At 32.1% G+C, this 24,741-nt stretch overlaps 3 protein-coding genes across 3 annotated transcripts; 2 read left to right on the top strand and 1 right to left on the bottom strand.

Annotated features, from left to right (window-relative positions):
- Nucleotides 1-1,838: 1,838 nt before the first annotated feature.
- On the top strand, nucleotides 1,839-13,683 carry LOC149475018 (transmembrane protein 26). The gene is made up of 9 exons (XM_089713896.1): nucleotides 1,839-2,247; nucleotides 4,548-4,662; nucleotides 7,081-7,240; nucleotides 7,639-7,816; nucleotides 9,340-9,499; nucleotides 10,311-10,435; nucleotides 10,656-10,763; nucleotides 12,462-12,557; nucleotides 13,121-13,683. The coding sequence occupies exons 1-9, from the start codon at nucleotides 2,045-2,047 to the stop codon at nucleotides 13,200-13,202; spliced, it is 1,227 nt and encodes a 408-aa protein (XP_089570022.1). The 5' UTR covers nucleotides 1,839-2,044; the 3' UTR covers nucleotides 13,203-13,683.
- A 1,731-nt stretch (nucleotides 13,684-15,414) lies between these two features.
- LOC149475017 (juvenile hormone esterase-like) lies at nucleotides 15,415-18,002 on the bottom strand. Its single transcript, XM_089713976.1, has 3 exons — nucleotides 17,812-18,002; nucleotides 16,131-17,410; nucleotides 15,415-15,574 (listed from the first exon to the last, which is right to left on the bottom strand). The coding sequence occupies exons 1-3, from the start codon at nucleotides 17,983-17,985 to the stop codon at nucleotides 15,415-15,417; spliced, it is 1,614 nt and encodes a 537-aa protein (XP_089570102.1). The 5' UTR covers nucleotides 17,986-18,002.
- Nucleotides 18,003-19,051: 1,049 nt separating this feature from the next.
- On the top strand, nucleotides 19,052-20,880 carry LOC149475016 (uncharacterized). The gene has a single exon (XM_089713962.1). The coding sequence runs from the start codon at nucleotides 19,303-19,305 to the stop codon at nucleotides 19,864-19,866; it is 564 nt and encodes a 187-aa protein (XP_089570088.1). The 5' UTR covers nucleotides 19,052-19,302; the 3' UTR covers nucleotides 19,867-20,880.
- The last annotated feature ends 3,861 nt before the right edge of the window (nucleotides 20,881-24,741 follow it).

Raw genomic sequence — 24,741 nt, 5'->3', positions numbered from 1 at the left:
TCAACCTTATTCCATCACAATATGAACGACTTTCTATAAACCATTCCATACAATCAAATTGTCACTGAATTCCAAGACAAAACCAAAACAAACAGTATTATAACCTTTATTACAATTACAATAGAGTCGTTAACACCTTTCAAGTTTTGTTTTACTGGTTCATCACCTTTTTAGAAATACGTATAAGTATATCATTATGCGAATTTAGACCATATTTCTTAGAAAATAAAGTTTATTTTGTAGCTAGTGTTGTTTACTAAGGTTGCGACCCGAGCCCTTTCCGCCATTAATTCTTATTGGCTGTTAGGGGTGCGCGCGCAAAATGACATAATTGACGGAGATTTTTGTTTTTTTAATGTACATTGCGGGTTTTTATAAAAATAAATAATTAATTGCAAAAATAATGCAACTAAATATACTTTTCACTCTTATCATTGATATTATGGTATTATTACAATAACAGAATATTCATTTTACAAAATATTGCATAACGTAGGTATTAAAATATGTAGGTATAATATGTTCGTAAACATAACTTACACTAACTTATCAAAATTAATTATTTCCAACTATTTACAGCTGTAAGTACCTAGGTGCTAAAAGTTACACACAAAAACGATTAATCGTATAATGAAACGAGTGCACACATAGATTATATTGTCTGAATTAGAACAGCTTTACCAATGTGTATAGGAAAAAGTTAAAGGCAAAAGCTAGTTTAAACTACGAGCTCTACATCCTAGGCTTTGTCCACTTTGTCTAAAAATAAACAAATAATTATGTATGTGCAATATTCTCTTTTTTAAAGTCGGTCATTCCGAAAGCAGCAATGTACATCACACACTATGTAAATAAACGCACATAGATAACTACGTATATTTTTATATTTGCAAAGTCCCGCGACACCGCGTCCAGTCTGTGATTTCGTTAATCCGTGTAACATTCAAAAGTGCGGGAAAATTACTTTTTTTTTAATAATGTGATTATTTTTTTTTTACTTTTTTGATCTTTATAGTTGGCCAGTTTGTTTTAAATAAAAAAAAACAGATAATATAATATTTTTATTTATGTTTTGAATTGGAACTTAAATAAAAACAAAAGCTTAGAAATAAAAATATCTAATTATACTTAATTGTGTGATATTGGATTAATTTTTCTAAACATAATTAAATTACTTATTTATAATTAAATATAATTTAAAACAATTTGCAATTAAAAAAGTATTGAGGCCTTCGCATTTTTTAAATATATTCATTATTTTATGTACCTAGTTGTTGTTTACCTACACTAATAATAAACTGTAATAAATCAACTCAATTAAAATGCTGCTCAGTTTATTATGTCCATAATTATGTAATTTGTAAGTACAATTTTTTATAACATCTAAAATATTTGATTTTACATTATGTGTGCTTAAATAAAAGTAAAATAATTATTTACTTAATACAACCAATAGTGCCATGATATGCTATATATACAAACATTAAATGTTATTTCAACAAATAATATTTTCTTGTTGCGCAACTGCTTATTTTTCGCGAAAAGCTTAGAAAACTAAGTCGTAGATACTTATTAGAAAATTATTTGCGACTAAACTAATATAACGTAGCCTAACAGAAACTACATAATAAACGATAATAAGTAATAGATATACTCCTATTTATTGAGATATTATTTTAATAATATTTAATTAAATATCTCCTAAATCTAAAACATCCAAAAAATATTTCAATTAAGCTATCAAATCTATGAAAACTTTAAAGTTAGAGTAATTTCATAGTACTACAACAGTTTCGTATTGGAAATACATACGTCGAAACGCGTAATAATATTTTTCAAATACATTTTTTAAACTTTTATAATCCTAGGTTCTAACTAGGAAACATTAAAAAATCATCGTGATTTTGGCTACAGATACATCAATTAACCGCCAAAATTAAAAAAAAAAAACAAGGCAAGGGTCATGACATCATACAGCCAATAAACTAAGGCGAAGGGCGCATCAATACAGCCAAAGAAAGGTCATGACAGATAATTAATCAAAATGGCGAACGTTGGAAAAGTTCTGGCCACAATAAAGGCGGTGATCACCCGTCTGGTGTTCGCGTGCCATGGGATCGTCGCGATATGGCAAGTGACAGTTTTCAAAGACAATATGGAGTATTGGTATTTGGCTTCGCCTATATTGTTACTTATTTTCGAAGGCGTGTTCACATTGACCATTAAGGAGAATCAGGAGTGGAAATGGTGAGTAATGTTAACATGGTTGGCTTTCTAAATTATTTTTTATAGACTCTACAGTCTACACAATACTATCTAGGCTTTAGGTATATGTACACACACCTTATACACATAACGGTGCATTTACATCAAGCGAACATAGGCCTAGAGCCAGAACATGAGCATTCTTTCGTGACCTTTTAGTGTAAACGAAAACTAGTATTCAGTGTTGTTCAGTATTAGAACATTGCATAGAATCTTTTCGAACGCACTAAGAACAACGAAAGAATGATCTACGCCTGTTTACACTAAAAGAATTTGACACAGTGAGGTAAGAATGAGCATTCGCTCGTTTGATGCACTGTTGGCTCTACCTTCAATGCTACGGCTACGAACGCTGGTCTACGCTATCGTAGCACCGAAACAGATGATATTAGTTGCGATTTTTTGTGATTTTTAGTTTTGTTTTTTGATTTAATTATTTTAAACAGAAGCATTCATTGCTCGAATTAAGTTATAAAATTCATTTATGATGTCTCTACTTTGGAAATAAATCTTAAAAGAGGAACTCTCGTAAACTAAAAGGAAAGATCTGTATTTTTTTCACGTACTATGATAATTGTATAACACAACACATTAAAGTTGTTTAAATTGTCTCTCCGAGTTGGACCTGTGTCCCCACGTAAGCCTCTCAAAGGTCCAGGTATCTTCATTTTGATGGTACCCGTGAATTATGGAGAAATATAACAGGGAACGAAATTTAATACAGATACCCACATAATCCAACTAGTGGTCCGCCCCGGCTTCGCCCGTGGTACCTACATGTTCAAACTACCCTATCTCTCAAGTTGGATCGAACTGCACATGGTGTGCGAATTTTATTATAATCGGTTAAGTGGTTTAGGAGTCCACTGAGGACCAACATTGTGACACGAGATTTATATATACATATTAAGATAGGTTGACCGTCGTTAAAAATCGAATTAGTAACACAAAAATCCTTGCCATACCTCAACTCTAGTTAATAATAAACTGTAAACACTACAAATAGAAAGCATGAATGAATCATCAGTAATTTAACTGTCGGACGTGACGTTGCAAACATGGCGCACCCAATTAGATGACAGTTATAAACAGTTCAGAAATATAGTTATCGTTCGTAATGTTTACGAGATTGTTTTATAGGTTATTTTTGGGTGTGGGTAGCTCATCTACATATACGAATATTATGAAAGGAATGATTCGATTTTTTTGGATAATCTCAAAAAATACTGAAAGGTTTTGATTATTTAGCAGACTTTTTGCTGTATCTTAAATTTGTTGTAAAAACTTAATTTATGAGGTTATTTTTCGGTTGTATAATTCTCAAATAGATAGAACTAATTAAATTATAGATGTTAGATTAAAATTTGATGAGTAAGGACTTTAAAATTTACCGAGATTGCGTCGATATTGCCAAATATCTACATACTTGTATACGACTACTGCTACGATTGCTACGAAGAATCTACGATGACATAGAGACATACAAACATACATAGATACTAAGCATAAATAGTTATATTTAACCCGTTTCTGCGTGCAGGGTTAAAAATACACGCTATGACATCACATGTAACTTTCATTCAGTCTTCTTAGTTATGGTATATTTTTTTTACAGGAGATAACAACACAACAATGTAACATTAAAAATTATTTCTTATTTCATGAAAATTACTTAATATGCCAGGAAAATAAAATAACGTATAAAATAATAAAAATAATTACTTGTCCTTTATGACAGTACTGAAATGATGATGACCGCCTCCTTGGTACAGTGGTTGACGCGTGAGCGTAGAACCGAGGGGTCCTGGGTTCGATTCCCGGTGGAGACGAAGAAAACGTCTCGGTCTGGCAGGACACAGAAGGCTGATCACCTACTTGTCCCTAAAGAAAATCGATCAGTGAAACAGATGTATGCATAATGCATCTGCCCCTTACCCCATTTGGGGACACGGGACTTCACTTTTATGACAGAACTAGATTAGCTATTATCATGTTAATTGGGACACACTACCTAATTACACTACATATTTAATTACTATTTGTACCTCTATTTTTCTTTCTTTATATATTTTTTAAGTTAGAGCTTTATAAATGTTTTCTAGCTTATGTATTTTTTTCCCATTTTCAATTCCCAATAGGTACCCATTTTGTTGTGAGTAGAAAGTTGTGGGGTGCGTGATAAGTGCAGTGATAAAAATGTTCTTCTCATTTCTCACAATTTAAAAATATACGCTAACAATCATTAATTTTAACAGTTAGCTTCTATACTAATATATTCACAGGTTCTGTCCGTCTGTATTCATATACCTTGGTCTGGTTGTGCCTGCAATATGGCTTATAGAACTACACAAGGTGGATTTGCGACTCCAAAAGAAAACGAACATCACTTATATAGAGGTAAGTAACATATTATTACTATAATGTACACAAGTAGACCAATTCTCGATCTAGTTTTAATATAACGAATTTAGGTAGCATAAAAAAGCTTCACTTGCAAGCAAATTACGTATAGACTACAAGCCCGCATATGAAAAAAATATGGGTCAAATGAACCACCACGGGACATATCTAGTACGAAAGAAGAGCAAAAAATAATAAGATTCATCACTATGCCGTCACTTGTAAGCTGTCCAACTGAGTGCAGATGAGAATTGAAAAGTACAGGTAGACTCGGTAAATTTTGGTCATATATTTTTGTACGGCATTCTTAACCATCGATAGATCCATTAAAAATAATAAGAAACCGCTCAGTGCCGTACAAAAATGTTGGTCCACCAAGTCGGAATTTTTATTTAATTTCCGAGAGTTACCGGGGGTAAATTTGGTCATTTGACCATGTACGGCATCTGTGTCATACTATTGCTATACTGCTTTTAATCCATTATTCCGCAACGCCGTACAAAAATCATGGGGACAAGGGGAAAAAATCGAGAGTTGTAATCCCCTCTCTTTCCCCACTCCAGGGGGTCATTTGACACAACACGAAATAAATTTATTTTTAAAGTATTTTATGCATAGATAATATTTTTTCATGTGCCGTACATTTTCGTTGGTTCAAAGGGGAAAAATCTGAAAAAGAAAAAATCCATATAACGAAATGTTTGCTTTATATTTTGATAATAAAATATAAATATACATTAATATTAAGAAGCTCGAGGTGGTTAATTATCACCTTGGAAAGTCGGAGTCAAGTGGAATGGACTCCGTTAAATTGATGAACTAATAAAAAAGCTATGAACGAAAAGATGTGAATTATATGCAATCAGCCCATGAATACAGGTAAAGTCACAAGCAAATGTTAGTAATATATACATATTCAAAATGTACAAGTAAAGCGCTTTCAAATGATACCAAACACGGCATATTTATCTTAACTTTATTTTTTTACTCTGTATGTTTTGTCCGCTAGAGGGAGGGCACCACATTAGATTTTGTGAAACCCCATATAGCCTTTAGCTAGCTGGTCGCTGGTTATCCAGTGAACAATTCAGACGCTTCTAATGATATGTCATTTGTCGAATTCTGATAAATAGTTTAGAAGTTACGAGGGAATAGATGAACATACATACACGACCTGTCAAAACCATAACCCTCCTTTTGCTTTGCCGTAGTTGGGTAAAAATATGTTAATGCCGTACTGTATCAAATGGCCATAAAGCACCCTTAAAATTGTAGCTTTCGTCGCTTTCATCAGCCTAAAAGATGTGGTCTGCACAAAAATGTACGGCATCGTTTTTTCCTAATTTATCTATGTTAATACTATTTAAAACAACGAATAAAGTGTAGAAAACTATTATATTTCATTAATCTACGATGTTTAAACTTTAACAAAATTTCTGGTTTTGCATTTCTCTATAACTTTTTTTAGAACGGTTTCTTTTGAACGGCAATACTATACAACAATTGAATTTTACAATATCATGTTAAAAAAAAAGTTCCCGTACAGGGTCAAATGACCTTACAGCTCTTTATATCAAGAATTCGATGAAATTAAGATGATTATTGGTATATATTTAAAAGAACAATTATTTTTTGACGGCATTGCTTTTAATAGTACTTTTGAGTGCTAGATAATGTTTTGGAACCGAAGCCGTACTTAGTCAAATGACCCCCTGGAGTGGGGAAAGAGAGGGGATTGCAACTCTCGATTTTTTCCCCTTGTCCCCATGATTTTTGTACGGCGTTGCGGAATAATGGATTAAAAGCAGTATAGCAATAGTATGACACAGATGCCGTACATGGTCAAATGACCAAATTTACCCCCGGTAACTCTCGGAAATTAAATAAAAATTCCGACTTGGTGGACCAACATTTTTGTACGGCACTGAGCGGTTTCTTATTATTTTTAATGGATCTATCGATGGTTAAGAATGCCGTACAAAAATATATGACCAAAATTTACCGAGTCTACCTGTACTTTTCAATTCTCATCTGCACTCAGTTGGACAGCTTACAAGTGACGGCATAGTGATGAATCTTATTATTTTTTGCTCTTCTTTCGTTCTAGATATGACCCGTGGTGGTTCATTTGACCCATATTTTTTTCATATGCGGGCTTGTAGTCTAGTAGAAATAACTATCTATTTATTTATTCTAGAAGCACTTTTGAATCGTCATAATAGTTTTACCAACCACCGATTCGGAAAGCAGTTTATACGGAGAAAAATAAAAAATAACATAAAATAAAATAACATTTATTTGCCAATTTAAACATGGTACAGAGAGGTGTGAAGAAATAATTGTTCATCATGTTTCGCTTTGTATAAAGCATGCAAATATATGCGTTGCTCTTTTAAAACCATATATTTTTACTAGACGGAGATACCAATCCCTGGTGCGACCAAGATTCCAACAGACATGTTGGTGACACTGATAGAACAGTTTCTGATGTTAACCCTTATTGTGGGAAGATGGCTGTTGCCCAAGGGTGATCTGACTAGGGACCAGCTGAGTCAATTGCTGCTGGTTTATATTGGTAAGTGTGTATTATCAGATCCTGTACTGTTATGAATGAGAAAGTTTGATAAATTGTACGTATGTTTGTTATCCTTTCACACAAAAACCTCTGACCAGTTTTTTTTACCATCTTTTCCTTTACGAAGTAAATAGTAATATGAAGAGATAGATTTATTTTTGTGTATCTAATGAGACAAAAGCTACTAAATCGATATAAAGAATTGAGATTCTCTCGTCTGATGACATACATAAGTACCTATTATTATTGATAGAATAATATATTTATTCCTTGTTCTGGTTCAAGTTTCAACTTGCGATATTTAAATAACATAACTGTATAGTACATGTAACTCCTATTTACTATAAAATTAACGCTTATTTTTTTTACTTCTCATAACCTTAAAATTCCCCCACAAGGTACAGCAGCGGACATAATCGAATTCTTCGACTCCTTCAAAGACGAAAAAGTGGCCACGGAAAAAGTATTGGTCCTGCTCACGCTAGCCATCTGGTCGTGGTCACTGGTCCAATTCACGGTCGTGTTGACCGCGACCAAGTCCAGGAAGTCCAGGGGCACCGCACATAGGTCTGACATGTACGTATTTAGAGCACGCCGCTTCGCTTGTATGCAACAATTAGATAATTCAACTATAATGCATGTGTAGCAGCCAATTGGACAAATCAGTCATTTTTTTAATAGCCTAGCATCATTATTAAATCAAGTTTTAATAGAAGATACTTTATAATATTATTGTCAAAGAGACACAGACTTAACATTTTTTATGAAATCTTGAATAATAAAATATACCCTGTTGGCTGCAACATACATACTATATTAATGCATTTATATCTTAAACTTGCATTATCGAGCTTGCTGGCTTTCATTAACTGAAAATGTAGCTGTATTTTTTACTTTGATAAAATGCTTGCATTGAGTAACTGCACTCTACTGTAGTAACAACATGTTTATCTGGTATAAGTTAATCTATGCATTATGTATATGAATGCTTGCGTTCATGATGTGTAATTTCGTTATTTACAAATGGCGTCGTTTACAAACTATAGACAACTAGCTTTCCGCCCGCGGCTTCGCCCGCGTTTTCAAAGAAAAACCCGTTCCCGTAGGATTTCCGGGATAAAACCTATCCTATGTCCTTTCTCGGGTATCAAAATATCTCTATACCAAATTTCATGCAAATTGGTTCAGTAGTTAAGGCGTGATTGAGTAACAGACAGACAGACAGACAGAGTTACTTTCGCATTTATAATATTAGTATGGATTAAGATTAAGATTAAGATTTACTCTTATGAGTAGTTTCAAACGTCCCTGCTTGTGGACTGCCTGGAAGCCGACGGGGGACATTGCGTTATAGCTATAATGTGTTAAGCTTTTATTTTTTGATAATTTCTAAGATAATATTATGTAAATACTTAATATAGAAATATATGAAACTATTTGAACGAGAAGGATAAAATATATAGGTAACTAGGTATAAGTAGTTTGCATTTCAATTTGCTTTCAATCAACGCAAACTTTAGCGCATGGCTGAGCTAAGACAATACTGTTTATATTTTCTCAACATGCTGTATGTGTTAAGCAATTACCAACTGCATGAGCACCTAATAAACCAAATGTAACTTTTAAGCAGTTCTGTATTATGCCAAGATTACCTTTTCACAAACGTCAATCGGGTGCAAGTTGCGACTGGTGACAAGGGACCTTTCTGTGAAGTTTTTAATAAAACGTACCTAACCTATAACATCATAATATGGAATGCCTATTTCACAATTTAACGGTTTCATGTCGATAGATTATCTACCGAAAAGTTATGCGTTAAATTGTAATAACTGTTTTACAGAGTACATCTAGTTTTAATGTAAAATTTTGACACTTTACAATTTCGCAGGGCATTATCTCGCGAGATTATAATCTAACGGTGTTTACACTTTTACAGTGACATATTATTGAAGTGAAACTTCTTTATTGAGAGTAAAATTCATCGCAATATCGTCACGTCATGGAGTAAAAGGTTTTGGTATCTTTGAATAGCCAAAGAAGTTTCACTTCGGACACGTGTGCTCAGCACACTATTTTTTTATTAATATGAACAATTTTAGGAATACGAGTCGGGCATGCTGCTGCTCTATAGAAGTATGTGCTATTATAATGAATATAGCATTACAGGACGCGCCATTTTTGGCGTTCCGACTGTTAATCATTGGACACTACAAGATTATCAATTATATGAATATATTCTTCACGTGTAAAAATACTTTGGTAAGTATGTGCGGTACCTAATTTAAAAGATTTTTTTAACAAAAACATGGTAAAGACACCTAATAGTAAAAAATAGTACTTAGTAACGGGTCTAGTTCAAATTGTTATGGTACATTTAAACATTCGTGGGGACTAGCGAGGCGAATAACGAACACGCATGTTTTAAAAGCAGTGCATCGATTGACGAGGCGAATGGCGAACACGAATGTGTAAATGCACTACAAATCACAATACTTTGTGCCTTTGTATACAGGGTGTCCCACTATTGGTATACTAAGTAAGCGCGAAGGGACTTGTAGTTTTGCATACACTGATCACGCAAAAAATACTTAAACATCAAAATTACGTAAAAAATTTTGCTAATTTTTTCCTGAAAATCCATGTTTTCTTCTCTAGCTTCGCGCAGCCGGCATATACCGCTTCTCTAATGTGAGCATTTTGTCTATGAAAACATAATCTTAAACGATAGCTCACGTGTGGGTGGCAAAGTTGGGCGGATTGCTTGTTATGGGTGTACTTACACATAGAGTTTTAAGAATTCACCTATTTGAAAAAAAAATGCGTCTGGAATTTTATAAGTATTTTATACGCACTCAGCGTATGCAAAACTATAAACTCCTTTGAGCTTAGTATACCAACAGTGGGACACCCTGTAGATATTTCAGTAATTCGAAAAGTATCCTTTTTACATTTTGTTATTGTGTACTTGAAATGCGTCGTTCAATAAGAGTTAAAAAAGCTGATAATTAGAGAAAAAAAATTAAGATTGTTTTTATTGTAATTAAGTAATACAAAACAGGAAATGTTTTAGGTGATACTACTACAAATATATAGGTTATATGTACTGCATTTGGAAACGGTAGACGAAGGTGGTGACGGTTCTGTTTATAAAAAGAGAAGGAAACACAAGTCGAGCGAGAGGAAAGATAAACACAGGTGAATATTTTGTATTAAGTAATAATATTAAGCTGAAGTATTTGTTTATTTGAACGCGCTAATATAAGGCTAATATAATAATAAAATAACTGCGTGTCCGATTTGAAAAGTTCTTTCAGCGTTAGATAACCCATTTAATTTAACAATATTCCTGTCATAAATTATATCTATTATCGCGAATAATATTTATGACCGCTTTAATTTATTATTTATCCCACAGAGACCATAAAGCCAAGAAGCACAGGCATAGAAAAGACAACGCCGAAACCACGATTGCCGTTATCAGCGATCCTAAAAAACAAGACAGAATCGATGGCGGTAGAATAAGGTAAGTCGTGAAGGCACATAAAAATCGGTTCAGCTATCTAGAGATTATCCCAGAAACATACATACAGACACTATCTTTTATATTATAACTAGCTTACAGCCTGCGGCTTCGCCCGCTTTGTCTAAAACCTAATAAATTTATACTAAAACCTTCCTCTTGAATCACTTTATCTATTAAAAAAAAACGCATTTTGATCCGTTGCGTAGTTTAAAATATACATATAGATATGCATACAAAGGGACATAGGGACAGAGAAAGCGACTTTGTTTTACACTATGTAGTGATGTTTGTTAAAGTATCTATTTTAATATGATTAGCAAGAGAGAAAACTAAAGTTATTTTCAAATCATAGACAAAAGCTTCAATTTTACTTATACGTATAGAATAGATTAGTAGTTGGATTGGCTTTGAAAGGGTGAAATCACCTTGACATAGGAGGGTTCCGAATCACGATTAGTGATGTGGTACTATCGATAGTTTAAAAGTGGAAGGTCACAAATCGACAATCGATAAAATTAGGGAATGGAGTTCATGGCGTCACTTATCAAAATTGTTATTTAAAACTTGTATATTTCTCTGAACTGGGTAAAAATTTAGCATTTGTAATATTATGCTTTTGTATTGTATTGTATTAAATTTGTTCTCTTTTGAAATGAAACAACAGTAAAATGCAAAATAATGTTTTATTTTGTACATTATAATAATACTCATTTGCTACAATAATAATAAGTAGTTGGTTTATATTATCTCGAATTAGGATATCCTGTAATAATAATTTTCTTAGTAGGTATATAGTAATCAAAACGTAAATAAATAAATTATTTAGTATAATTATGCCATTGCAGATAAAGAATAAACATTATACATGCGATAAATAAAAAAAATAAATAAACGTGATTTGTTACACAACTTTGGAGTCGTAAAACAAAGGTTTTAGTTTGAATTACATCATAAAATGAGTGTTTATTCCGTCTTTCCGAAAAAAATATGTTTCTACCATCTTTGAGAAATATAAGTATTTACTTTATCTCTTAATACAACTAACAAAAGTATGTAAGCAGGACTAGCAATTAAAACAGGAAGTAAATTGTAAAATTTTATCGACTATCGATACAAAACGGTACAGCACTATCTAAGGGCGCGGTTTAATGATCTTGCTATACAATAGAATGACCTGACCCACGATATTCTTATATTAATTGTAAATAGATGAAGATATGAAGGTAGGTATTAGTGGTATTATATCGTATATAGTTTAAATGATGCAAATTATTATTAGTCTGTAAAGATATCCCAGTACACCAGTACGAAAATAATGAATGAAGCTAATTTAACTTTATATTTTACAAGCGGACCGCCCCGGCTTCGTCCGTGGTACATGTTTACGTTTTCTTTCTATAAGAACCATCCTCTATAAAAAAAGAATTAACGAAATAAGATCAGCCGATCTCGAGTAATGCGCTTACCAACACATTTTGCGATTCATTTTCTACTATATAAAAATAAATCGGGTTTTCCTTCCTGACGCTATAACTCCAGAATGCACGAACCGATATCCACGGTTTTGCATTCGTTGGAAAGATCTCAGGCTCCGTGAGGTTTATACACATAGCAAAGAAAATGTGTCTCTGGTGGCGAAACGGAGTTCGCCCGGTTTGCTAGTTATATTATAAATTAAACTTAAAACTTTTTTTACAGAGCAATCATTTTAACAAATTCCGATGAAATCAAAGAATTGGAGTTGACAAAGTTCTTCAAAGAACAAGTTACCGTCGACAATGAGAAGAAAAAAGGGTAAGGGCATGTTTATTTATTAAAATAGGTTTCGTTCTTAGGGCGTATTCAGAAAGAAAGCTTGAAACTTATAAGCGCTTATCGGCGCTTGTCATGTTCATATATTTTCCTGTCATTTTCCTGTCAACTGACAGGAAAATATATGAACATGACAAGCGCCGATAAGCGCTTATAAGTTTCAAGCTTTCTTTCTGAATACGCCCTTACACTTTATAAAGTTGACAATGTCTATCTAACTATTAATATAATAAAATTTCGCATAAAAGTGTACGGTCTACCGGAAAATTTTATCTAAAATTAGTATACCAGTAATTAATAAAATAATAATGAGTATGCTAACTTAACATAGAATTATTGGTTTTTCATATTCAATTTAAAATATTATTACTACATAGATCTCCCACAGAGGGTTGCCTGGAAGAGATCTCTCTGAAGTGATAAGGCTACCCTCTGACAAGTATAATTAATATCTTTAAAGTATTGTTTCTGAACGTAGAGACGCATAAACTATTTTGTAGAAGTTATTAATGAATATGGTTAAGAGTTATTTCTGTTCATTTCAGATCGAAAAAGAAACAAAAGACGCATTCATCCGAAGAATCCCTGAACAACATCCATCACACAACAGACGATTCGGGCATTTGACATCACCGCGTCCGTCGGGAGAGCCCCAAACGGAGCCCCAGGCACAGGGACAAGCATGACAGGCAAAAAGAAAAGAAGAAAAAGAGGCGGGAAACGAGCGAAAGTTCCGATTCATCGAGCTGAACGATGACAGTGACGTTTCGAATTTGACGTTTCGGCGAATGTCATTTTGACAGGAGCGCGCGTATTTTTTGTCTACTCTGTGGATGTTGGCGGGTTTTTCGATTGGTGGAAAAGTTTGCCGCCAATTTGCGGAGGGTTTTATTGTTGAGATTTTTAAACACGGTATAGATAATGTGGCCTTGATTTTTTTGTTGAAAAGTAAATAATTGTTGTAATATAAAATAATGTAACTAAGTAATAAGATAAAAAGCTTTGGATGAAAGAATCAAAGCGTCATTTCGTATCTATGTGTGTTGTGAGATTTTCCGAAATAATTTTAAGTATTTTAAGGAAAACTTTCTTTATTAATTATGTAGAGTTGATGTAAATTAAAAAAAAATATAAGCAAGGCTTCTAAGTATAAACATTAAACATGTATCATAATTGGAACAAATGTTTGATACCTAATTTAAAGGAAATTAATGTTGTAATAATTATTATTCTAGCTATATGAAAAAAAAAACAATTGCGTTTCATCGATAACAAATAAAATATTCTGCGTAAATCGTTATGGATTAAGTAACTACATAGTTACAAAACTTTAATATTTGTTCCGGTAATTTCGAGATTAATCGTTTGAAATGTGAAATCAATTTGATTTTAAGATTATGTAGAGATAAAATAATTTATAATGTTGACTTATTTGCGATTCAGGACCATTTTCCCATACTAAGCTTTCGCTTTCGCATTATTTTTCGTGATAGTTTATTCAAATATTAAAACTATAAATTAATTTATTAGCCCGAACATGAACACGCATGAAGGATTAAGGGTGTGACTTTTTAAGCATATCAGATTACTTAATATGATGAAATAGAATAATTAAAATATAATATGTCTATGGAAAAGAAAAAAAAATGTTATAGGACACTGTGGCCTTATTAATTGATAGTTTCTAGACTATAAATATAAATGGTTGATTTTTTTTATTGTGTGTATCAATATTCAATACATCATTTTGAATAATGAATTATTTTTAAACTAAGTGAATGTTGTCGTTAAAGTGATCAAAAATTAAGAATGTTTTTGTAATTTTAAAGTTTAATGTTTGTAAAAGTAGAGTTACTTATTTACATGTAATATGTATGCAACATGTATATTTTTTGCTAACATTTTAGCATAAATATCTTGATATATTTCTTATTTCTGATTGATTAAAGTCGCTTATATGAGAGTAACACTGAACATAGAATCACATATTCGAAGTAGTAGTTCCTGAGATTAGCACGTTCAACCAAACAAACTCTACAGCTCTAACTAATTTGAAGTCACTTCTAATACAATTAAAAAAAAACCGGGACAGCTAGTTTAATGAATAAAGTATAATATCAACATTCAGGCTCGCTGTTACGTTATTAATAGGATAATAATTTTATTGTAATAATTAATTATTAGGTACTTGAAATAATGTACATATAGTATGTTTTCATATTTTGTATATAGCTGCATTATATTGATATATTAAGTAGTTGGTATTTTTGCACGCACAGTAATATTAATTAAACATGTTGTCTATTTTACATATTTTAATAAATTGTTAGATTTTTTACTGAATTCTTTTATTTTTGTTAATACTTTGAACACTGTTCAATGCACTGCCCTTTAATTCCCTATATTTTTCGATATCTAGGCGTAGATCATTTTCATCTCAAATATCTCAGTCTTATATTTTTTACATTATCTTATAGGTACATTATATTCTATCTGCGTGACAGAGTTACTTAAATAGTAGTTTTGATCGGAAAGAGAAGTAAGAAGTGGGCAAGTAGGCCGGTGTGTATATCCATAACCAATGCTAATTTAATTAAAAATAATTCTAGGTTCGATTCCTGTAGTCGACAATCTATCTTCATGTAAATAAGTGAAATATTAAAAGTGAATGTGTCTGGTATTTTTCATAAGCTTCTAACTTCTGAGTTCACATTGCACAAATAGGGTCAATTTTTTTATTAAAATCGGTATCGGAAAGTAATAAAAAACAATTTATTCAATAAATATTTTATTATCTACAATAATTGAACACTGACAGCTGTCAACTACAGTATTGCCATCATTTATCACAAACGTCGGCGCCATATTTGAGGAAAAGTGCGCGCCAAAACTGCGCTCTCTCTGGGGTTAGGGGTGCGACGTATTGGGGTTCCAGGTCGATTGCTAGATGATGTGGGAATGGCAGCCATTCACCGTTCGTAGTGTCTGGGGTTGGTGTGCTGTGAATTAAAATAAAAAGTCTTATAGATGCGAGTTTATGGCTTATGGTAAAAGAGGGAATCTTGGCATATATTTTATAATCTGTAAACGACGTTTATTTAACTTGAAAATATATCTATACTAATATTATAAAGAGGAAAGGTTTGTATGTATGTATGTGTGTATGGTTTTCAGGCATAAACTACTGGACCGATTTTAATGAAATTTGGCCCAGATTATCTTTAGACCCTGAGAAAGAACATAGGCGACCTTTTGTTGCGAAATATGTAGGTGGGCGAAGCCGGGGCGGACCGCTAGTCTTTAATATAAAGGAATTCACAGTTTTGTTATTTCAAATACTCAATGCTTTAAATCAAGAAATCAGGAACAAATAATTTTGCTCAGATGTTCAAGTCAAAACTATGATTTTGCGTTCTTTTAATCTTAATGTAATAGAATTGACTACAAATTTTATAATAATTATGTCTGGAGAGATTTTACTCATTCAAAGCATAACAACCACTGAAAAGGTTATAAATTGGAACAATTAATACAACTAAAATAATTAATAATTACCCATATTTCGCAAAATTAGTCCACAATTGAGTCATGAACGTGACAATCCTTGCATCATTTTCATCCATAACCAAAGGTAGCCTCTCCAATTCAAACACATAAAATAATTCATCAGTATGTGATGTTGCTGGCAAGCTACTGTTCGTCAATAACCTTCCTAGATTCCTGTTACCGACGTAGCTGAAAATGTACTGATACAAGTCTGTATTATTGCCGTATAGTTCAGCAAATAACGCTAAAGGTCCTACGTAACAGAAATCTGTGTTCATGTTAATAATGCCACCAACCAAAGATTCATCTGACGATATATCTGTAAAGAACGTGTCTTTGAGCAATTGTCTAAAATCTTCCTTTTCTTCAGGTGGTACAACGAAGTTCCTCTGATCTAGTGTTGAGAAATCTTCATTTTCTATTCTGTTCATTTGATTGGTCACTGTTTCATAGTCGAGGATGCTTGATAGACCTTCTACTGTGTTTATGCCTATAACCGTTGGGACGGGATGGAAGCAACTAGGTTTCTTCGTCAGAATATTGTAAGGTGTGTCTGTTAAAAACGGTTCCTCGTCTTTGAATACTTTCTCGACGGAGGGCAAGAACACTGATTTCGCATTCAATTGTGTCTGTATAGCTTCTTCTACTTTAGGGATAGGAGTTTCTGAATACAGTTTAAATAAAGCTTTGGGGTCTTTGGTTTTGAGGCTCAAGCATTTAGCAATATTACTTGCGGTTGTTAATGGGAAATGATCGAATGAACGTGGTGAAAACGGCGTACCGCTTTCAGAGATAATCCTGTGGAACAAACCCTTAGTGCTATCAGACATTGTTAAGTATATAGCTGCTACACCTCCACTGCCTTGTCCGAACACGGTTACATTATCCGGGTCTCCTTGGAAATTGCGTATATTGTTCTGAATCCACCGCAATGCCGCTCTAATATCTTTAAGCCCAGCGTTTCCTGGAGCATCTTTAGTACCAAGATTTAGGAAGCCGTACACATTTAGCCTGTAATTTATCGTAACTACAATGACTCCGTGACTGATAAGGAACTGTGGGCCGTAGAAGATAGAGGAACAAGAACCGACGCCGAAATCTCCACCATGAAGGAAGACCATAACAGGACAGGTGGAGTTGATGAAGGCTGGAGTGAAAATGTTCAAGACAAGGCAGTCTTCGTTGTCACTAGGTGCGGCTAGAGGGTCGTATGTAGTGAACTGTGGGCAAAGTACGGCTTGGTGGTCAGCTTTGTAGATGCCAGAGTATGAAGGGGGTGGAGCTGGTGCCTGTTAAAAGAGTATTTTTTTTATTTATTTTACGACGTAATGCGCCAGTTTGGTAGATGTATTTAACAATATTGATTTATTTAACGTGTTGAAGTCCATAAATAAATACAATGAGATAGCAAAATAAGAGATTTTATGTTTTTGTGGGATTGGATAATATATTCTGATAAAAGTAGAAGAAACAGAACATGGGAATGCCTAATTTTAAATTATAAAATGAATACGGTCCTTGAAAATCTAGATTAGCCTGAAAGTCACGCGATTCTGATAATATTTTAATAGATGATACAAATACAATGCTCTATTGTTCATAGAGTTATATGATTTTAAATCTTTCTATACATTTTCAACACAATACCAAGTAATGAAATGATGAAAAGTGAAAATTAATTTTAACTTACCTTAAATTTGACAGGAACTCCATACCTGATCCCCAAAAATTCGTAATACAAACCGGTAGGAGATAAATTTCCCTCCACTTTTCCCTCTGTAGTCGTTACAACTAAGGATTTTTCAAATGCAAACGTTATCCCAATTACGGCGGCAAAAATAACAGTTGTGCATAATGTTGCCATGACGCTTACAATTCCCTAATTTATGTAATAATTGAACCCTCTTTATTTGTAGAAGGCCGTTGCGGCCCTATATTTGTCACCAGGTAATAAATAAATAATACAAAATTAAATTAATAATAATACAGTCCAACTGCATATAACTAAACCTTTGTCTCTTCGATTAATAAAACAATATATAAAGAAAGCCGTATTTATATTATCATTTAAAATCATTCCGAAATATTTGTATTGTTGCCAAATCAATTTATTTTACACCTTATTCCCTTTGTTTTAGTACGTGATGATAAATGGTTTAAAACGTGACTTTTCAAGATCAGATTATAAAAGATTACAGATGGACAATGGTCATTATGTAATCTTTGTTTATTATGATGTTAGTTACAAGCCAATTGCAGATATTTTTTTGATTAAAGGTTTTCAAAATTTTATGATACGGCTTTTTGATTGCCACTTGGTTAAGAAACCAGAAGATTAATTGACTAGAAACCATTTTTTCTGATGCATTATGGAATGAATATCTTTATTTAATTGTGAATTGTGATGTATTGAATTCGGTTAATTTACTAGCACCGTAATGAATGTAAAAGCTCCCTAAAGCACCTACAATAATTAATATCCTAAATCTATAGTATACGATAGGTATTATAATTTGTAACCGTTAGATAATATTGTTTAATAAGTAGAACATAATGCAAAAGAGGTGATTATAAAGTCATAAATAATTGTAATTGTTATAGCACAGCTGATGCTCAAACTTTTGTTTGACCTAAATTCCATGAAGCTTCAAGGACGGAAAAATTATTAAAAAATATAACGGCAAATTGGCATCTTCGTTCAGAAATTTTATATTTGAATGCACAGAACAGTAAAGTAGATTAATGCATAATGAGGCTTTTGTTTTGTATAAAACATTATTGGATAAGGTTGATCTTCATAAATTAATAAATATATATTAACATTAAATATTTATTTTATATTTAACTTCAAAAACATGTGAAAGCTTTGTAAAAAGTGAAGTGAAAGTAAACCAATTTCCGAACAGATATCGCTTTCGACAAGTATTTTCATTTTGACGTTACATTTCTGTTTAATTTTTACAATTATTTACATTTATTTTTGTTAAATTCATCATTGTATCACTTTTAATTATTGTACAATAATTCTTAGAACTTTTGTTAAGAGTTTAAAGTGTGCGAATTCCATTTTCATAACTTAAAACAATGTTTGGAGTTTTAATTAACTGCTTACGTGTGTAAAAGTATATTTGTAGATGCAAATAATAATGCAATAAAACTCCATTTTTGCATTCCACGAATAATGAACAACATAGATATGAATAAGAAACCAGGGAGAACAGGGCCAAGGATCCGCATCACGCGGCCAGCGCTGCGAAGGACTCCAGAGGAGATTTTACAACAAAACCTGGATCCAAACTATATCTACACCTGTCCATATTGTTGCATTAAATTCACGCAGAACAGCCACTTCTTCCGTCATATGACGTCGAACCATCAGCTGCAACAGAGTCAAGCGACTTACGAATGCAATGATTGCCAAATAATATTCAAAAAGAAGAGCAATTTGGATATTCATTGTCAGACCCATCATCAAGTTAAAAGTAAGTCGAAATGCGAGTCTTGTTCGATAACATTCAAGTCGCGATATTGTTTACGTCGTCATTTGAAATTGAAGCAAACATTGGCGGAGAATTCTTGTGTGAAATGCCAAAAGAAATTTACAAGCAAGGATAGGCTGAACAAGCATTATAATAGTAAGCATACATACAAACATGTAACGTTCGAATGTGACTTCTGTTCATTGAAGTTTAGGGCGAAACAGTCATTGATGAGCCATTTGAATAGAATTCATAAGAAATTATGATTTTTATAATAACTTAGTTAATGTAAAACCTTGTTTTTATGACCCACAGTAAATAAAATTAACCCCATAATATCATTACATGATTTTATATTCTTCAGACAAAACTGCTTTTTTCTTTAACCAATCTTATCAGATATTATTATTTCAAGTGCTGTCAATACTACTTATCGTTTATTTTTTCTTGTAAGAAAAAATAATGCTTAAATTCTGTACTAACATAAATAGAATTATTTGTGTATTAATTTTCTTGTAATACTTTATAAATTATTTAAATTTTTAACATTTCATAAGCAAATATTTACATTTAGATTCATAAATATTGTATTAAATTTAACTTTTTAATGTTAACAAAAATCTCGGATTTGAGCATATAAATGTTTTAAATTTTATAGATATATGTTATCAGTTAGCTATAGCAATAACAAATAAAATTTGTAACATAATATTTATGAATATAAATGTTTTATAATAAAGAGATTATTAGATAAGTAGTTATTGTAGAAAAAGCTAGCTTACAGAGGTTGTCATCGTACTTAATATGTTTCTAAATATATTAATATCAACTATACTAACATTATAAAGCTGAAGAGTTTGTTTGTTTGAACGGGCTAATCTCTGGAACTACTGGGCTGATTTGAAAAATTCTTTCGGTGTTAGATAGCCCATTTATTGAGGAAGGCTATAGACTATATATCATCATGCTACGACCAATAGGAGCGCAGCTAGTTTAGAATATATTTGTATTCGATTTATTGCCTGATAGAAACACAGAAAATAGGTTTCGAATAATATTTTATATGTTTGTCTCCCATAATAATTATAAAAGCAGGTTCTACAGAGAAGATTTGTCATAAATTAGTCCCTAAATAAAATCAGTATATACTTTTTAAAGCAAGTGAACTTATTTATCAGTAGCATTAAGTTAGACTTAACTTAGCCTAAAGTTAAAGCACCCAGCAAACTTCTTGGCCAAAAAGTAGCGAGGTGAGGGAAGCTTGCGCATATAAAAATGTACTTAAAAATTAAATGCGTAAAATATTGCGCATATAAAACTTGATGCGCAAACTTCCCCCACCACGCTACTTTTTGGTCAAGAAGTTTGGGGATGTCCATAAATTACGTGAGGTGTTTTTTTTAAATTTTCTGCAATGGTGAGATGTGAGATTTTATTCAACCCCCTCCCCCATCCACAAATCTCACGTGAGATTTTTCATGTGGTGGTTTAAAAATATGCAGTAAATATATAACGTCGTAGTGTGAATAAAATTATTTTCTTTCGAACGAATTAGTAAATGATCTTAATCGTACTACGATTACGCTTAAGATTAAATCTTAAGCATGTACAATTAAATAAATAGACTAAATAGACCAAAATAGTATAATTTGTTTTGTTTCAATGAGAAAAATATTGCGTGATATTTGCCGAGACCTCCAACGTAAGATTAGATGAGATTTGACTCGACCCCCCTTAAACACCTCACGTTATTTATGGACGCCCCCTTTGCTGGACGCTCTATCTACTATGTAAAACTAACATTTTTAGCTGTTGAAAAAATATCTTATGAATAAAGAATTAGTAATATCATTAAAATTTTAACATTTTTTCATAGAATTAATGTTAGAAGAAACTTTTAAAAATGAAATATCAGTTTTAATCATCTTACTTTTTCATCAGGGAAATAGTAGATAGTTGATTTTTTTTATCTTTTTTGATGTTAATAAAATTTTGTATGCTTTATTTTATTTATAACCTTAGTTGTAATTTCTAACACTTATTTAGATTTATTTTATTTCTCTAGGCTTATTTATTTCTACACCTTATGTATAGGTTGTTGGTTTATAAATAAAATTGTAAAAATTTCTGTGTTTTTAATTTCATACTACCTCTCAATTGGAATTTAATAGACAGTAGATAGGTTAACACTCGGGTTACCAATACAACATTCGATCCATAATAACGGCATATTAGGGCACACACGACGTCAATGTGAGATAGCATGATTCAACTGACAGCAGTCAACTGAAAGCAAAAGAGACAACTAAAGTAAAATGTGGCCAGTTAGCAACATTTCGACGTGCCATTCCCGGAGCGCTAATAATAATCTATCTACACCTTTTACCAATAATATCATCGACAACAATAATAATCTGCTTTTATTGTGTGAAACATTCACTTTGAAATCAGTAGAAAGAAATAAAAAATATTTATGTCAAAAACTTGAAACAGATGTTTTTGTTTTTACTATCAAAAATTTAATCATCAATAGATATAATTAGCTTACCACATAGTCAAAGAAAACCCGCATAGTTCCTATTTGTATAGGATTTACAGGATAAAACTTATCCTATGTCCTTTTTCAGATCTCATGCTATCTCTGTACCAAATTTTCATCCAAATGGGTTCACTGGTTTAGGTGTGAAGAGACAGACAGAGTAACTTTCGCATTTATTAAATTTGTTAGGTTTAGGGATTATAATACAAATATAAAAGACCTCAATCAAATGCTTTATTTTTCTTAATATCATAGGTACTTAGGTGCAGACATTTTCAAATTTTAAATCGCTTACAAAAAGTCTTATAAGTAAACTATTACTATTATGATCAGAACATTACTAGTAAACAAATAATGCTTCAGGAGGTACCACTCTTCATTCACACAGAAATAAAAATAATATATGTAAAATACCACAGATAATTTATGAAATGTATACTAATATTATAAAGATGAAGAGTTTGTTTGTTTGAACGCGCTAATCTCAGGACCTACTGGTTTGATTTGAAAAATTCTTTCGGTGTTAGATAGCCCATTTATCGAGGAAGGCTATAGGCTATATATCAGCACATTAAGGCCAACAGGAGTGGAACAACGCGGGTAAAACCGTAGGGCACAGCTAGTAAATAATACGATACAATGGATAAAACCAGAAGTATTTAAAAACTATACTATGTGTATGTATTTAAATAAATTTTACAAGGTAAACTAGAATGTCTATTTTATTTGTATACAGATACAGAAGCAAAGCTATTTTTTGAGTAGCTGACGGACTTTAACAATTTGCACAAATTTATACAGAATATATGTTATTTCAAGGGCAACTATAGAGTTTCTTGTCGGTTCTTCTCCATAGATACTGCTTTCTGAATCGGTGGTCAATGTTAAAAATATGTAACGACAATTCAAAAGTGCTTCTAGAAGTCTAATTGAATAAATAAATGTTTGAGTTTGAATGTCATCACTTTTATCTGATAATTATTTTGATCCGTTTGCTTATAAAAATGAGATAAACGTATAATTTAAAAAAACATAACAAATGAAATAAAAATTTAAATACAAGCACATTAACTTCGCTTAAAATTGTTTCATTCTTAAATCCATTACATGTAAACTATAAATTATAATCTAAATCTTAATTCTAAATTATTTTTATTAATATATTACCACATTATGTTTTTCTCTCATATGCCTAGTCAAATGATCCTTTCTTTTGAAGTTATTATCGCATTCCGTACATTTGAACGTCGCGTTCAGGTGTTGAGACTGAATATGTCGTAACATGTGATCTCGCCGCTTAAACTGAGAATTACAATGCATACATTGATTCTGAACTATATTTAAATGACTGTTTTCATGCTGCTTTAATTCCGAGTACAATCGACATTCGAAACCGCACACGCGACACGGGAACTTCACAGACTTTCTGTGAACTTTTATTATATGTTTGCCGACTTCTCTGTTGTCGCCGCAGCTTTGGTTGCACAAAGGACAATGTGAAATCATTTCAACCTTGTGTACGCAATTTATGTGACGTCGCAAGTGGTCTGAACGGCCGAAAGCAGAATAGCAAAATCTACACGTATATTTCATGTCACAAATACGATTTTCTGTGTGTCTTTTAAAGTTTTCTAAGCTGGAAAATTGCTTGTTGCAGTTGGGACATGTATAGCTTGCATCGGTAGCTTCCAGTGACCTGGCTTCTTGGATCTCTTCTTGTTCGCAATTAATTGCATCTTCTTGCTCTGGTTCGACCATGTTTGCGAGTAATTCTTATTTATTTACTTCGAAAGTAAATCAACAAGCTAATTTCTGAAATGACAATTGTTATATGTCATAAATCCTATCCTATTAAATGCCACTGTCAAAAAGGTTATCAATAAAGTTAAATTGAATTCTAGTCCTTTGGATTTTGGAATCGAGCAAAAATATTTTGAACCCACCCATTATTCATTATAATGGGTGGTGAACTTTTCGAGAAAATCTTGTTAATGCAGTGAAAAGTTACTATTACTCTTGCAAAGTAGTAATTGTTTTTATTACTCTGGAAATGGTAAAATAAAACAAGAAAAGCGTTAAAAAATTAATCAATATAATAATTTTTAGGATTGAAATCCTTAGCACCGATTCTAGAAGAGTCAACAAACCATACATCCATGTTTGGTTGTTCGTTTGGTCGTTTCACATATCCGTAACTGGTAAATCTTTTTCTGTGTTCCGATTTTTTGGATAATAAATACAAGATTGTAACGAAAGCTGAAAAAAGTAAATTAAACTAGATACATTTAAAAAGAAGGAAAAAATGTAGAAGTAATATTTAAATTCAAATTTATACTTACAGATAATCAAAATTTGCATACACACGTTATGCCAATACATTTTACTTCTATGCAACTATGGCGGCTATATTCTATAAAAATGGCGTCCTACTGTGAACAAAGCGTAGCAAATAGTTTTTAATTAACATGCATGTTCTAGAGATTATTAAATTTATTTTCAATGCGAATAATTTAACATTTACAATAGTTTTAATGCGAATAATTTCACATAATGCTGAGTAAAATTGAAATAAAATATTTTCTAATTTCCTATTCATTATTCA

Source organism: Colias philodice, chromosome 31 (genome assembly GCF_061535455.1).
Source record: "Colias philodice isolate Cphi_HAF_F1 chromosome 31, ilColPhil1 Martin Lab GWU primary, whole genome shotgun sequence".
In the NCBI taxonomy this organism is placed as follows: Eukaryota; Metazoa; Arthropoda; class Insecta; order Lepidoptera; family Pieridae; genus Colias; species Colias philodice.
Note: the sequence above shows the minus strand (reverse complement) of the source record. Positions and strands in the feature narration are given on the sequence as shown.